This window comes from Ambystoma mexicanum, chromosome 2p (genome assembly GCF_040938575.1).
Source record: "Ambystoma mexicanum isolate Mex_15411 chromosome 2p, UKY_AmexF1_1, whole genome shotgun sequence".
NCBI classification, from domain to species: domain Eukaryota; kingdom Metazoa; phylum Chordata; class Amphibia; order Caudata; family Ambystomatidae; genus Ambystoma; species Ambystoma mexicanum.
The window spans coordinates 741,924,728-741,940,862 of record NC_090923.1 but is presented as its reverse complement, the minus strand read 5'-3'; the positions used below and the strand labels follow the sequence as shown (position 1 = coordinate 741,940,862).

At 46.0% G+C, this 16,135-nt stretch overlaps 1 protein-coding gene across 1 annotated transcript in view; it reads right to left on the bottom strand.

Moving 5' to 3' along the window:
• Nucleotides 1–15,702, bottom strand: part of NOP53 (NOP53 ribosome biogenesis factor) — a 259,858-nt gene extending 244,156 nt beyond the window's left edge. The window contains exon 1 of the mRNA XM_069644371.1: nucleotides 15,394–15,702. Within this exon, the coding sequence (XP_069500472.1) occupies nucleotides 15,394–15,584 (191 nt within the window). The 5' untranslated portion in view covers nucleotides 15,585–15,702. The remainder of the gene's footprint in view (nucleotides 1–15,393) is intronic.
• Between the last annotated feature and the right edge of the window lie 433 nt (nucleotides 15,703–16,135).

The window sequence follows — 16,135 nt, the reverse complement described above, 5'->3', positions numbered from 1 at the left end:
AAAAGGAGACAACTAGCAGATTGTCATTGGTAGGACATTCAAAACGTTTGCACAGAGCACACCAAGAAATGTTATGCCCTTAGAAGATTGACAAAAAAAAGGGGAGAATTAACAGGAGAAAGAGCTGAACTAAGTTTGGCCCCGGAGAAGAAGAATGCTGCAACTTGAAAGTACAGATTTGAAGGTCAAGCATGACATTTTAAATGTTATTCTACTTTGAACCGGCAACCAGTGGAGGGATGCTATGGCAATTCAGAGACGGTCACATTTGCAGAGAACGCAAACACCATTGCCCTCTGGATTTTAATGACAAGGCTATTCGATAATGCCTCATAAAAGCATTGCCGTAATGCTGTGCAGCGTTTATCACGACACAGACTATCAACATCTTGTGTAGACCTAATGTTCCTTAGCAACTTTAAAAAGGCAACCAATGACCACTGCCTTAATCAGGGATAGGCAGTGTGAGATCGTCCAAGTAGAAACAATACGTTTTACTCTACAGCTTAGAGATAAAGGAGAGAAGGGGTGATATCAATGTTTGCCATACTCCACCGTCTTCTGAACCAAAGAAGAGGATTTCAGTCTTACAGCCATTCATTATGCTGAAGATGGCATATTGACATACAGACTGATGACTAGAAGGCAGGCTTGGTGATTTTGAAAAAATCCCCCCCCCACACAACCTTATGTACATTTTTTATTGTTGCATTTTTGGTACACAATACCAGACACAATAATTAAGAAACACATTGTGACAATTCATTTAACACATCCAAAAATACTAAGTTACCAAATCTAAAAGCAGAGAAATCTGGGCCCCTGCCATCAATCCGTTCCAAAGCAACTTTCCAATAACTCCTGCCGTTCAAAGAACTTTATTCTCTCTTTCATCAGAGCTGTGAAATCCATTACCAGATGGTATGATGACTCAATTCATTGCAACCCGCAGAGTCTACAAGTTCTTGGAAATACACAATTGGGGACGGAGTATTCCCAAAGTAAGGAGACAAATTTAACCTTTATTTCAAACACTATAGCCGTGCCCGGGATGACTGAAATTTCTTCTGATGTGGTCTCTTTTCCTTGCATGGTAGATAGAGTATTTTTTTTATAATAACCTTTGCAGGTCATCCATATCCCATATCTTATCCCATTTTATGACCACAGTCTTTAAAATCTCGAGAGGCCATTTAATCGAAGTCCATTAGTCCAATAGAATTCCCACATCTCTTCGTAAAATCATTTAAGAAGGGTGTTTGAGTCTGTCAACATTGCTTGCTTTAAAGAATATAAAATACGGTTGTCTTCACCTGCACATATTTTCCAGTAAAGTGTAGTGCTTTATACTGATATTGGGAGCACCAAGAGTGGAGACCCCATTCCAGTCCAATCACACCAATTGAGACAAATGTAGGCAAGGACAACACTGGTCTAGAAATTGACCCCTCTAGTTTATCTAAAAACTTACCATTTGTAAAAGCAAGTAGTTCGATACCATATAAAACTATTGGAGACATAATTAGGTCGATGGAATCAATTAACATTCACAAAAAACGCCTACAGACTTTTTGGGCATGCATGTGATCTTTCATTAGATAATAGAAAACCTAAACAGAAAGTGTTAACCCCCTTTATTCTAGTGGTGATGGATCAAGTACAACTTTTCTTCTTCCGTTTAAACATTTTGATTTGAGAGAATTTAAAATTAAATTATTCTTGCTAGAATAGGTCAAGACTCCCTCCAACACTCTCTGAAGACCAGCCAGAGCAAAATCAAGCACAATCAAGTCAAGGCATATGCTATACAGCTGGTTCTAAACTGTGCCAGCCTAGGAGAGTAGATCTTCCAATCTTTGCAGTGTTCCCAAAAAGACTTTTCTGATTCGATTCACGTCACTGTCCAGCAGGATGCCCACTGTTTTAGCAAGGTTCGGAATTCGGATGACTGTGCACTGCACAATGGCTCGAGGATCAGGGTATTGCAGCCCTGTAAGGTCGCAGCACAACGTAGGATGGCTCAAAATGCAGGTCTTGAATCTAGTGGCTCTGACCAGGCTCTGGGTCGTCATTTTTGGAGACCCCAGGTCGATTGGAAATCATCTCTCAGTTCTCTGGAAATCATCTAATCTGCGTTTTCTTCATCGTCCTCTTCGGTTTTGGTTCCAGTGGTCGACTACCTCAGACTTATGGACAAACCCAGTAAATCAAACAGGCATGCAACATTCAAACTTAGGGGGGGGGGGGGTTGGCAGTCTTTCAGAACAGCCAGCCTCCCAGTTTGAACTGTATTATCGCAGCCAGGCTAGAAGACAAAAGGAGTGTGAAGTTGGACTCCTCCCTCGCTTCCTGCCTTTACAGACACTGGAGCTTGGGTGGGCTGACCGAGGATCAAGTAACACAAAGGATTTTCCCCGCACTGGAGGTTGGGAAGTAACAAGAGAGGACAAGGAATACTGAAATGGCGGAAAAAGAAGACCATTTTGGTAAAATGAGCACCCATGGCTGCCTTTAACTGGGCTGTGGAAAGAGCCCGCTGTAAAGGTGCACCGAATTTGTTGAAACACAAATGTTACTGTAAAAGGAGAAAGGGGGTACAGTGTATCTCCCCAGCGCTCCACATCAGGTCGGGTGTGCTGGTTTCACCTAATAAAATGTAAAATGGATCCAAAGATCCTTTCTACACTTAGGATCTGTAGTTCTCACAAGGTTAACCAGAGAAAGTAAAAGGGGAGCCCCAAGGGCAACCCAGCAACAATAGGCAGCATGTGCCAAAAGTTGTCTAAAAACACAAAAAGACACTACGGAGAGTTTTAAAAATGACACACATAATAAGCGTGAAAAGACTTGTGTGGAAAAAGGTTTCCACTCTCTGAGGTATAAGGAAAAATAACCCACCAGTAAAGCAAAATGTTCTGGGGTTGACACAGGTCGAGAAGGTGGGGTGTGCATGTAAAGGGGGTGTGAATCCCAAGAAATAAGACAATTAAAAGGTAGCCACTGCATAAATGCGGTGGGCTTCCATAGTATAGTAGTGACAGTCAAAAGTTAAAAAGAAGACTAACTCCAATCACACACTATTTTGGAGAAACAGGTCACCCATAAAAAGAGTCAAATACTAGATGAGGGGAGAAAAAAAAAAAAGATTCCCACTCACCTAGTGACAAGGTAAAATAATTACCAAGTCCAAGCAAAATGTTTTGGGTTTCACACAGGTCAGGAAGATGTATCACTGAAATGAAAATCTTCTAACAGGTGATTGCAGGATAGCACATCACTAACTTATAGGGATTTTTACTGCTGAGCTATGAACGGCTAACTTTGTAGCACCATCTTCTGTTCATGCAGTATACGATCACACACTAGCATCTGGCTGTGAAGAAGCTAGTGTGCGCGTTCTCCAATATATGGCTGCCTGTTTTCACTGGAACGCTACAATACAATATTTTTAACATTACCATTTCCCAGAATAGTTAAGGCACACACCCAGACTTCTGCATGCCTCCCATGCCACAACTGTTCTCACTTGCTTTTATTCAAGCCCTGTTTTCAGGGTCTTTATGTGCATCTTCCCGACTTGGCTATTGTTAGCAATTCCCTCAAACTAACCAGGGCCCCCAAATTATAGTTAAAGCGAAGCAGCTCACGCCCATCTCTCAAGTAGGGTGGTTAACGGGTGCAATACAGCATTCATTTATGCCCAATACGAGAATGTCTATTATTTTATAAACATGTAATTGTTATATGTTAACACATTTCTAAAGTGAACCTTTGCGGAAGGCATCTTGGCGCTAAACCAATAGGGACTAAACGTGCCACCAATCTATTTGAGAGAACGCCAGGAAGTAAGATGATTTTTTGTGGCTCAAACTGCCCATGGCAAGGCATTCCACAATTTAGTGGCAGTTATTGAAAAAGCACAGTCGCAAGTTCTAACCAGCCTGTGGCATGAAATCAAAAGGAGGCAGCCATCCAGCGAACGAAGAGTCCAAGTAGGAACATAGAGCTAAAACTTAGCTTGGAGATATTACGCTCCCTCTCCATACAAGGCACGATGGACTATCAACATTCAATTAGTGCAACATTTACTCAACTTCTAGAAATGGTTTCACTCCCTTCACCCCCTAGTTCTTCCTTCTTCGCTACTATCCATGGACTTGATGCACTAGTCCAAACGTTGCAAATAACTGAAGTTAACATTTAATGCATCCTCATCCTCTCAGTCGTTTGAGTATCATTTAATGCAACTGGCATCTTTCTTCTGTGCAGGAGGGCACGCTTATGAATTGTGTTGCCCTCTTAATTTATTGTGTATACATTGTATAGTGAGAAGCATACAAGTTCTAGAGGAATGCTTTTTCAGTGCTTTGTACAGTGGCAGGTTTTATACGTATGGTTAGCATATAGTGCAGTCAAGTTTCTTGCCTGTATTGCTACATACAATCGTACCTAGTTCTTTGCATAGAATGGGCATGAATGTTATTTATTGTCAGCATTACCTCCACGTCCACTCTTCTTTGTCCCAGTACTTCCCTCATGAGGCCCCTGCCTCCCACACAGGACCTTCTTCTATTTCTTTAAATCCCTATAAATCCTCCCCCACATCCACGCCACTCCAGCAGGTTGGACTTTTTCTTCACTGATTGCTGGCCCCCTGGGGGGGGGGGGCTGTGTGGCTGTGCGGCTCCCTCGAGTGTGGCGCTGCTCCGGGTCCCCCTCCGGGGCCTGGTGTCCCGGTTGAGCGGGATTGCCTCGCTCGGTTCTTTGCTGGGCTCCGGACCGCAGCGTGGGCATTGTGTCCCGGGTCCTACTAGGCCCGGGGGGGACGGAGGGGAGTTAAGGAGAGGGGGCTCTATGCTTGCTGCGTTTCCCCCTCTCCTGCTGGTATGGCCATCTTGGTGTCCCATTCATGCCGGCTCCTTGGTGTGCCTTACAGAGGCAGGTGTCTCGCCCAGTTGTGTTTTGCAAGTTTATAGGCCGGCGTGAGGACCACACGACCCGGGTCCTGCGGGGACCGGGATGCAGTAAGGAGTTGGGGGCTTTGTGAAATGTTTGTGCCCCGATTCTCCTGCCGTTGGGGCCGTGCAACGACATGCCTCGGGGATTGTTTTGTTTGGTTTTTCCCCTCTTGGTTGGTGCCTTCTGGAGGGGTACCCATTGGCTCGACAGGTGGAGAATGTGGCTGCCAGCTACTTGATGCAGGGCTCAAACCACCTCTCAGTCCTGTGTATACAGGTGGCGAGTTAGTGGTGTGTTTGTGTCTTCGCTAGCCATGGACGCAGGCACCTTGTCCTGTCCTCTTCCTCTGAACTGCGCAGGGGACGGACGAAGGAGATGGATTTGTTTTCCCTTGTCCGGCATGGAATTATGGAAACTGCTAATGCATCATGGAAGTAACAGCCATGCAAGGGGTTACCAGTGTCTCTTCTTTTAGGGCCTAGGTCCTCTGGTGCCGATGTGTTTCTTTCACGCCTCCTCTTAGAAATGTGGAAGTTATATGGCAGATTGTGGTACATGTCTGTGCTTAAAGGAGCCTCTGGTGCTAGTGGAGGGGGTTGTTCCTTCGGTGAGTTTTCCGGTATAGGCATACCCCAGGTATGGGGTTTCCTTTGGTGTCTGCTACCCAGGTTGGCTTTCATTGCCCCGCTTGGTGACAGTACTCTGCCCATTGACGCCAGCCTGGTGGCTCCTCTGTCAGCTGAGGGGGCCATGGTCTACTGGACTACCGGGCTGTCCTGTATCTTCCTTTTGATAAGTCCGATCTTTTGGGGGGCCGACAGGCATGCTGTTATATTGAAGCGCAGGCCTGCTTCAACGTCCTGTGATTTTACTCTGGTGCAAATGCAGTGACTGGCGGTTTCCCTGGCTCCTCGTCTCGGTCTTCACTGAGGTGTATGGGACCGGTGGGGTTCGGCTTCCAGGGTACTGGGCTCCTTCCGGAGGGGGTCATCAGTTGCCATTCATGTCTCGTCCTGTCCAGGTTTGCATGGTTAAGACTGGTACCCAGCTCACGGACCAAGTAGTTTGCCATGGGATTTGTTCTCTCCGAATTGTTGTTCTGGGTTACCGTCGTGCCCGTTCCTCTCCCTGTTCAAGGTCATGTTTTATACTTGCAGGTGGGTGTTCCTGGTGCCTATGCCTTCTAGGATGTGTCACCCGTTTATGTGTGTCGAGGCCCTGCACTGCTTCATCCAGACGGAGCGCTTCAACGTGGAGGCTTTGCAGAACGTACTCTGGATGTTGTGCAGGGGGGGAATTGGATGAGATCACAGCGTTTTCAGTTCCGAGTGCTCCCGTCCGGGGTGCGATCGGCTCCCGGAGTGTTCTCCATGCTGGTGGTGCAGATTTTTTTTCCCTACCTGGACGATTGGTTGGTCGAGGAGTCCTGTCGGCAGGCTGTCCTGCCTCATCTCCCTTTAGTCTGCCAGGCATTGTGGGACTGGGGTTGGATAGTGAACTGGCGGAAGACTCAGCTGGAGCCTTCTCCGGATCCATGTTTAAAAATTGGTGACAAGGCAGGCGCTCTGTTGCCAGTCAAGTTTTCCTGCATTAGCTTCTTCTCCAAACGCACGTTTTCATGACTCCATAAATCTTCAGGGATGCTGTGTTTCTTTGCTTTTTCAGGCGTATCTTTGTTTCCTTTTCAGGTGTAGCAAGTTAATTGACTAAGGATTCTGGTACTTGTATTTTTCGCAAGTGGCTGGAAACAACTCCCTCCATAGCACAAATCTTCCCCTTGATGGGGGGTAAGGGGAAAGCCAAGGTTTTGGCTCTCCATTGGAAGGCACAATGGCCAGGCTGCTGCTGCCTTTTGAGCCCGGGACTCCTGATACAATGTTTAAAAATTGGCGACAAGGCAGGCGCTCTGTTGCCAGTCAGTCTCAAGATCTAGTTTTGCCACTGGTTTGCCCCGGGATGGAGAGGGTGTTCCTGTCCCTAGAGAGGGTCCATCGCTTGCTGACTGTTCTTGGCAGGGTTCTCAGAAAGCAGTAAGTCTCGGCTCGCCTGTTGCTGAAGGCATCTTGCAGGTTTTCTAGTTCCTTGGGCCCGTCTTCACTTACGTCCCCTGGTGTTTTATCCTCTCCCCCACTGGCTCCCGACGTCTCAGCTTTCGAAGCTTTGATTTCAGTGGCCCCAGCGCTGCGGGTCTCTCTGCTATGGTGGCTGGGGGTTCCAAATCTACAGGCTCGGGTTTCCATGGTCCTTCCTCCTGTGGCCTCTCTAACTACCGATGCCAGTGGAATGAGTTGGGCCGGTCTACATTGGGGGTCCTCTCAGGTCAAGGGTTATGAGATCTGGGGAGAGCCGATTATCCAATTGGCGAGAGTTGGGTGCCATTCTCCGAGCTCTGGTGTACTTCGAGGGGTTGCTGGACGGTCGGGCGATTTTGGTCAGAACGGACAATACAATGGCCTTGGCATATGTCAGCTGCCAAAGGGTTCCGGCCTCTGCTTGAATGCACTGGCAACTCCGATGGGGGGGAATTGCATCTGGCGTCTCTGGTGGCCTCACATATCAAGGGGGTGAACAATGTTCGGGCAGATCTTCTCAGACGCCGTTTTCACTCCTCTGCGGAACTGGTCCTGTCGGCTCAGGTCTTTGCGGAGATCTGTCAGATTCAAGACCCCTGTTCTATACCAGTTTGCATCCCCGGCCTCAGCAAAAGTTCCCCTCTTATTCTCTCGGTTTCGGGCCGAGGGGGAGGATTTGGAGGGTGGACGCCCTCTCTGTACAGTGGCCTCGGGGTTTCCTTTATGCCTTTCCGCCTATCTCCCTTCTGCCCCGGGTGGTTCGGTGCATCACAGTGTACAGTGACTGTGCTGTTAGCTCCGTTCTGGTCCAGACGGTGTTGGTTCCCCTCTCTGTTGGAGCTTCGGTCCCAGGAACATTGGCTGGTTCCGAAGTGGCCTTGTCCCCTTCAAGGGGATCTGCGGTTGGAAGTCCGCCGGATGCAATGGGCAGTGTGGCTATTGCACGGTCTAGGCCGATTTCTCAGGGGTTCTCGGGTCCGTAGTCGAATCCATTATGAATGCTCTTAGACCTTCCACTCTGAAGGCGTACAGCAAGCACTGGGGCCATTTCCGAGACTGGTGTGGGCGGTCTGGGAGCCCTCCCCTGTGTTCTTGGATCCTTCCCCTGCGTTCTGGCCTCCCTGCTATCCTTCAATTCCTCCAGGAAGGGTTTTGACAAGGGCCTGGCATTTTTACATGCTTCGCTCTCAGTGGGCCTCCATTAAATTCCTTTGGGGGACTGATGGGGAGGTGTTGGTGGGGAAGTTGCTCCAGGGTTTTTCTTCTTCCCGTCCTTGTACTTATAAGGGGCTTCCCCCTTGGGATCTCCCTCTTGTTTTACGGTTCCTTCAAGGGCATCCTTTTGGGCCCATTTCCGAGATTGGTATCAAACATCTTACACTGAAATCTGCCTTTCTTATTGCCATCACTTCTGCCCATAGGCTTGGGGAGATTGGGGTCTGTTGTGTCACCCTCTTTTCCTGAGGGTGCTGCCGGACTTAGTGGTGCTGAGGTGTGGTCCGAAGTTTTTCCCTGAGGTTGTTTCCTGAGGAGGTGGCTTGGCATAACATTGATGTCCGGCGGTCAGTGTTGGAGTGTTTGGCTAGGTTTGCTCTTTTCCGCCGATCTGATAGTCTTCTGATTGCTTTTGGTCCGGCTGGGGCTGGGCGTAAGGCATCTGTGTTTTCCATTTGCCGGTGGTTCCGTGTTGTGGTCTCCATGGCCTATGTGGCTTCTGGCCTGCCTGTGCCTGGGCACGTTCAGGGGCGGTCCACCAGGGGTTTGAAGGCTTCCTGGACTGATGCAAGGGTTTCTCTGCAAGAGATTGGTATGGCTGCTGCCTGGGCTGGTCTAAGCACTTCAACCGCTATGGGTTGAGTTTCTCCCACTCTGGGGTTGGTTACTTCAGGGTTGGAGTTTTGACTGTGGTGTTGTGAATTAAGAGTTATTGTGGGTGTGTGTTTTGCTGCACTGTTTTTGGCTCTGTGTCTCATTGGGACCTTTTCCCCTGTTGCTGCTTTGGTATACCCCATATGGTAAGTACTGGGACGAGGAAGAGTGGACGCTGAGGTAATGCTCCGATTACTTACTGGTAATCTTCATTACTCCTAGTCCTACTCTTCCTTGCCACAGTACTGACGACCCTTGTCACGCTCCCAGCGGGGATGGTCCCATGCTCCGGCTTGGTAATATGAAACTGAGTGGCGTGGGTGTGGGGAAGGAGTTATAGGGATTTAAAAAAATAGAAGGTACTGTGTCGGAGGCAGGGGCCACATGAGGCAAGTATTGTGACGAGGAAGAGTGGGACTAGGAGTAATGAAGATTACGGTAAGTAATCAGAGCCTGCATGGATCAGGTCATATCTCCGTCACCCAGATAGCATCTTACCAATTTATTATTTCTTGATTGATTTATATAGTGCCTATAGACAATGTGTTTCAAAGCCCTTCAAGGCAGGGAGGAACATGGAAGAAATACAGTGACATTTTTACAAGTCCTTGAAACAAACAGAATGTGAAAACGAAAACTATCGAAATCAGCCTGGCGACATTTCAGATAGTGCAAGTGCTTTGGACGATGAGGGGGGGGGGGGGGAGGGAAATGAGGAACGAGACATACAAGCGTCTGCATTACTATGCCCGACGACAATCGAGCTAGTACCAGAATTAAACGAGAAGAGGGGGTTGGAATGAAGGAGAAGGAGAAGAACAAAACAAGGAGCAATCATCAATAGTGCTGGGGGGGTGGGGAGGGGAGAGGTAGGAGAAACAAGTGAAGTGGGAGAGGAGAGAAACAACCTGCTATCAATCAGGTCAAGAGACATGAGTGACAGACCAAGAGCTACTGACGTTTGGTGAGGGGAGGAGAAGTGGACATGGGAATGAGACAGACAAGCAGCTACATTACTCTACATTACTATACTTATAACTTGCAACTTACCACTGAGCTCAGTCAATCACGCATCAACTTTCTGGACATTACCCTCTACATTCATAACAATATGATCCATACAACCTTATATATAAAACAGACTTCAGTCAACAGTCTACTTCATGCAACAAGTAACCACCCTAAACATGTTATCAATTATAATCCCTTTGGTGAAATGCTAAGGATCAAGAGGAACTGTACCACTAATGAAGAATGTATCAAACAATTAACAACTTCAAAGACAGAGGCTACAGTGAGGACCTTATTACCAAAAGTTATGTTAAGACCTTCAACAGGACAAGAAAATTTCTCTTACAAGCAAAGAACAAAAGTCTCCAGTGCACAGCGAAAAATAAATGTCATCACTACATAGTACCAACAATCAAATAGATTCTAGCTAAAAAAAATGGAACATCTTGAGAGCGGACCCAGATATTCTCACAGCATTAGAAGATCACCCAACAATCACCTTCAGAAAAGCCAATAACTTGAAAACCAGACTTAGTCCGTCACATTTTGAGATCTTCAAGCAATCAACAAACACCATCAGCAACAATGTGGCTTCAACAACCTGTACTGGGAAACTACAAATGTGGCCAATGTTCACTATGCCCGTACTCAGAAAATGCCAAACCCATCATCTCTAGACCCAATAGCACAATTGACCACATTCAGCAACTCATTAACTGCAACAGTAGGAATGTAGTCTATGGCATTAGATGTATATGCAATCTCCTATGTATAGGCACACAATTCGCCCGCTCAAGAACAGAATTGCAGGATCAAAGATCACCACTAGCAATTCATTTACAATCAATGCACAACCAAGACCAACTAGGTAAGCTGAGATTCTTTGGCATAGAAAAGGTATTGGCACCCCCTCGAGGGGGTAACAGAACATCTACTAAGGAAACACGAAGCACAATGGATGTGTACCATGGACACCTGCCATTCGGACCTGAACTCTGACCAGAAACTATTTCACTTTTTGTAACCTTACATTTACTTAACTACAATAGCTTCAATTTCAATCATAATTTTCAAATTCTTGCCCTGAAACTGAAATCCATTATTCATAGTCAGAAACGAGGGAGTAAAATGCTTCATTAGTAAATTGTTTGCTCCGTCTTGTTTTGTAGGGTACAATTCACACATACTTATGCAAGGGGCTATTTAAATAGTCACCTAATATAAAGAAACCTTACTAAGAGTTCCATTGTTCAAACAACATATACCAAAAGGACTGCCTTATTGTTACAAAAATTAAAGCACCATTGACAACATATTTCCGGAAGAACCGCCTGCAATATAGAGCGGGGCTATTGTTACAAAATTAAAGTAGTATTGACAACATGCCTCCTGAGGAACTGCTTGCAACATAGAGCGGGGAAACACGTGTCAAGGGCACACGTATCACACTTCAGCAATTCAGTGTAGGGTACATGCAAAAAACCTTCAGACATTCTAAGAAACTAAATAGGATTTGAAACCACAAACTACAACCAGTGAATAACTAGATGGTCAAAATTACAGGGTACACGCTACAATTTTCAAAAATTCTGTGGAATTTCGATTTGAAATTATGAGCTATAACCATTGACAACCAGTAAATCTGAACTAGATGTTCAAAGAAACCATCTTTAGACCAGTGCACCTTACCCGATTTTTCAACATTATTTCTTTACCTTGACATGAAATAAATAATATTGAATAATCCTAACAAAGCATTCTATTGTGTTTTTTCAGTAAAAGCGCAACCAAGGACATTACTATGCCCGATGACAATTGAGGTACTGCTGGAATAAAAAAAGGAGGGGTTGATGGTGGGGGGGGGGGTAGGAGTGAGGGAGAAAGGGGAAGAACAAAACAAGCAACTATCGAACTATCATACTAGGCCCGACGACATTTCAGATAGCACCGGATGGGGAGAGGTAGGAGACAAAAATGGGGGCAGGGGGAGAGACACACAAACAAGAAGTTATCAAAACAGTTCAGGTAACAAATTCTGAGTAGCATAAGTGCTAAGGAAAACAGTGGAGGGAGGAAGGGGGTGGGACAATAGAAGAGGGAAAGTGGGCAGACATAATGGGACTGAAAGGCAACAGGGGATCAGTGGGAGAGTAATAACAATTGCAGGAATCATAAATAACACAATGCCAGAGAACAATCAAATGCAGACCAGGCTTCAAGATAGTATGGTCAACACATGAAACAAATGCCACCATGGGTTCAAAATGCAGTGGAAGTCCAGCATGAAGGATGGGAAAGGTGAAACGCCAAAATCCCAGCTGAGATGAACAAAATGTATGAAGACAGCTCCTGCAGAAGGGGGAATAGAGGACCAACAAGGGGGAACAGAGGTACAAAACGAGGGGGCACACATACTCACGGGCCAAGAAAATGCTCACGGGGACAAGAGGTGGGGTGGAGGGACACATGCTCACAAGGGGCAAGAAATGGGCACATGCTCGCGGGGGCAAGAGTAGGGGAAGGGGCACATGCTCAAGGGGGGCAACATATCAGTGGCGGACAGATGGCAGACAGACAATCTTGTTGACTGATCGATGGAGGAGCAGTTTTGAGTTAATTAATTTCATGTGTTTAGCCTGTATTGGTTTCGATGTGTAAGGGAATTGGTTCAGCTTGATTTTGGCAGCTTCAATTAATCTTCAGTGACAGTTTTCATAGTGAACAAGAAGGGAGTGTTCAGTTATTTTACTGATACCTATAGTATTTTATGGTCGTGCAAGACCCTTGTTGTTTGGATGCGATATATGCTTCATGTCAGGTCACATATGTGTTTTAGAAAGGTGGTGTCTAACCTTGTTTCCTGAGTGATTGTGGTATTTTATGAATAGAATATGGAGTGCACAGTGGTAAGGGTTTTATCTTTGTCAGATGGGGCAGACATGATGGCAACATATTGAGTCTCTTAACTCAGTTCACATGCCTCTAGCTCATTAAAGACTCACCATTTCTATACTACGGAGTCCAGCCTGGTCCCTAACTGGCCTCCTTCACTACCCAGGGCCAGCATACTACAGTTTGAACACATCTTTCGCCCATGCATGTACTGTTGCTGGTTAATAAGCTTGGTATGAGAGATGCTTTTACAACCTTTAGGATTTGTAGGACTCCCACCTGCTCACCGTGATGTTTGGGCAGAACTCATGGTGAGCAATCTGCAAATCCCTCTGGCTAAAGTGTACCCACCTTTGGGTGATCTTGGCCTTGCACTCACCTTGGAAAAGCCTGTAGATTGGGACCATAAAACGTGTTCAAGAAGGACCAAGTGCTGCGTTTCCTTATGTAGCTCCAGCGAGCGAGGCGCCATATCCACTGCCTCTTATGGGGCCACCATGGCTCAGTTTTACATCACAGAGTCAGGAAGAGGGCCTTCCGTTTCACGAGAATATGTTTAAAAATATTGGGAGTATCAGCTCTACGGATGGGATTAGTATTGTAGTTGTTCAGTGTTCTTTAGAATGTGAGGTTGTTTTGGTGCAAGGTGAGCGGGACATGCCATGGTCAGTTCTGCTGGCTTCATCATGGAGTCCATGAAATAAACTCAAACTCACTCATGCGCCTCTGTGGTGGTTACTTCATGGACGACGAGCAGGATCACGACCCCGTGATTCTGGGACCCATGCGTACTGATTGACTAGTGAGTAACAGCCTGCAGCATGACGAGACGGCACATCCAGCCCAGGCACTAGGCCCGAGAAATTTGCCACGAGATGTGGCGGGCAGTTTGATGCAAGGTGTAGCCCAGCACTATATGGCTGTTTTTGGCAAGCTGGGTTCAGGCCTGCAAAGAGAGCTGGAGAGGGCCGGCAAGCACGAGCATTATCACAGTACACTACAGGAAAGGACCCAATCACGACAGATTACGAAGCTGTGCGCACTGCCCGCCGTCTAATTTCAGGAGGACAGATTCTCTAAGTGCTATCAGCACTGTGTAAATCTGCACTCAAAATATTCAGCGGACAGCCACGGCACATTGTGCACAGAGTTTGATTGTTCCCGCAGTTTCAACTTTTTTTGGGTGGGGGAAAGAGGGTGTATAATTCATTGGGTGTCCAAAGTGCAGCAAGTACATGCTAAGCCACCACCACGCTTTCTGCACAATTCTCGGGATCCTCCTTTTGTTTGGGATTTGGGGATAGACACATTTAGAGTATTTAAGGGGGGGTAGGTGGAGCTACCTTCACTGATGATCAGAAGGAAGCAGCTCTTTTGAACTGTTTGGGCACTGAAGGTTTGAGAGTATTCAGAAATCTCCCAGGTGAGGATGTAACTGCGGCGTGGTAGAATTTAGCATAAGTAAATACGAAAACAGCAATGAAAAAACCTGGCAAGAAACCCATTATAGTATTAGAGCAATACAATGTTTTATTCTAGAGCACAACCTGGTTAAAGTTCACCTGAATACAGGAGGAATATATAAGGGATCAAATAATGATGCAGACATGCAACAACAAGATAAGGAAAGGTTATGGATCGATAAGGATACTCCACTAGACAAAACCCTGGAGATGGCAAGAGCAATCAAACAGTCGAATGCAGGCGGTTACTGAGAAAGGGAGCCAAGGAGAGGCGGTACAGGCAGTTTTATCAGCAAGAAATGTGGACAACCCCACATTTTTTATAAGAATGATTGGGGATCGCACGATCAGAGCCACAGTACCTCACGTTGGGTTCAAGAGTGTGCGGAAAACGTTAGTACATACACCTGCCCAGTTTGTGGTGTTAACCCACACACTTAAGTTCAAACACCAAACCAAACACAACCAAAATCTACAGCACAACAAACCGCACAAACTTCACTACATTGCAACAACAAAACAAAAACACAAATAGTCTTGCACATTACAACGACTACCGGCCGCAAACACCCAGGCCCAGCCAACGGACCCACCGGGCTGAGGCCGCCAACAGCACATCACTGCTCTCTTGCACTCTTCCTGCCTCCTCCCACTAACTCGACCTCCCCTCCTCTTTCAGAGCCGCTAGAGCGCCAGGGGACCACTCCGGTGGTGATGATGTTAAAGGACATTTGTACCGCGCACTAACATTAATAAGGGTTTGGGAGGTGGAATGCATCCGGGAAGGGAAAGTGTGGTAGGGCTATTTTAGTATTGCCGTTAAGAGTTTAGTGTTCTTTGAACACCCGAAAGGTTATTTTAGAACGTGGGGTGGTTTTTGTTATGCAAGGTGAGCGGGGTGCACTGCTCCATGGTCAGTTGTTTCGCTGGTTTCTTCACCGGGTTTTGAAATAAACTCATGCGTCTCCGCGGAAGTTACTTCAGGGTTCTTAAGGCACATTATGGGAGGGTATTCAGATCCTACGAGGTGTAGGTGATGTTTCTCTCAACTTCCCATCCCAACATCGGCCTCTCCTGCCGTGCTAAACTTAGTGGATTGGATCGTTATGAAAACTTCCCTCACTCACCCTTGGGTCCTCTCTTGTAGCTGAACATCTTGCAGGAATTCCTCGACATCACGAGCATCAATATGTCTCTTCCAGCTCTTTTTCTTGTTACGATTCACTCGTTTCCTTTTAGCCCCGGGTACCCGGTGTTTAGTGCCGAGCACCAACCCCAGGTATCCCGTAGAATCCCCTTTCGGACTCCGTGTCGCCATCTTGGTAAGGGAAAGGGAAGAAATCGGAAATGAAGTTACTACATCCGGGTATACCACTAGTGTGTCAACACTCAACAGCGTGATTATAGTGATTATAGTAGTTCATGTTGAAACGGGAAAACTGGTTTCAAAGCACTTCCTACGCGGTTTCCATTCGTCATCGCGTAACATGTCCCCGCATATATATTCCTGAAGCTGCTTTCGGCCCTGAAATAAATGTAAGGGCAGTGCAACATCCATTGTTCTTCCTGATTCACAGCCAGAACTGCTACTTGGATACACGTTTTTATAAGTCATGTTCGTAATTCGTATGCTTTAAGAAATATTTTATTAATTTCATATCAAGTAGTTATTTGCAGTCAGAAGATGATTTTGAAAAATGGTGTCTACCTCTATGAAGATATATATATGTATATATATATATATATATATATATATATATATATATATATATATATATATATATATATATATATATATATATATATATATATATATATATATAGTAACTTGAGTTGCACGTTAACGTTCACTTCTTTATGACACGGTAT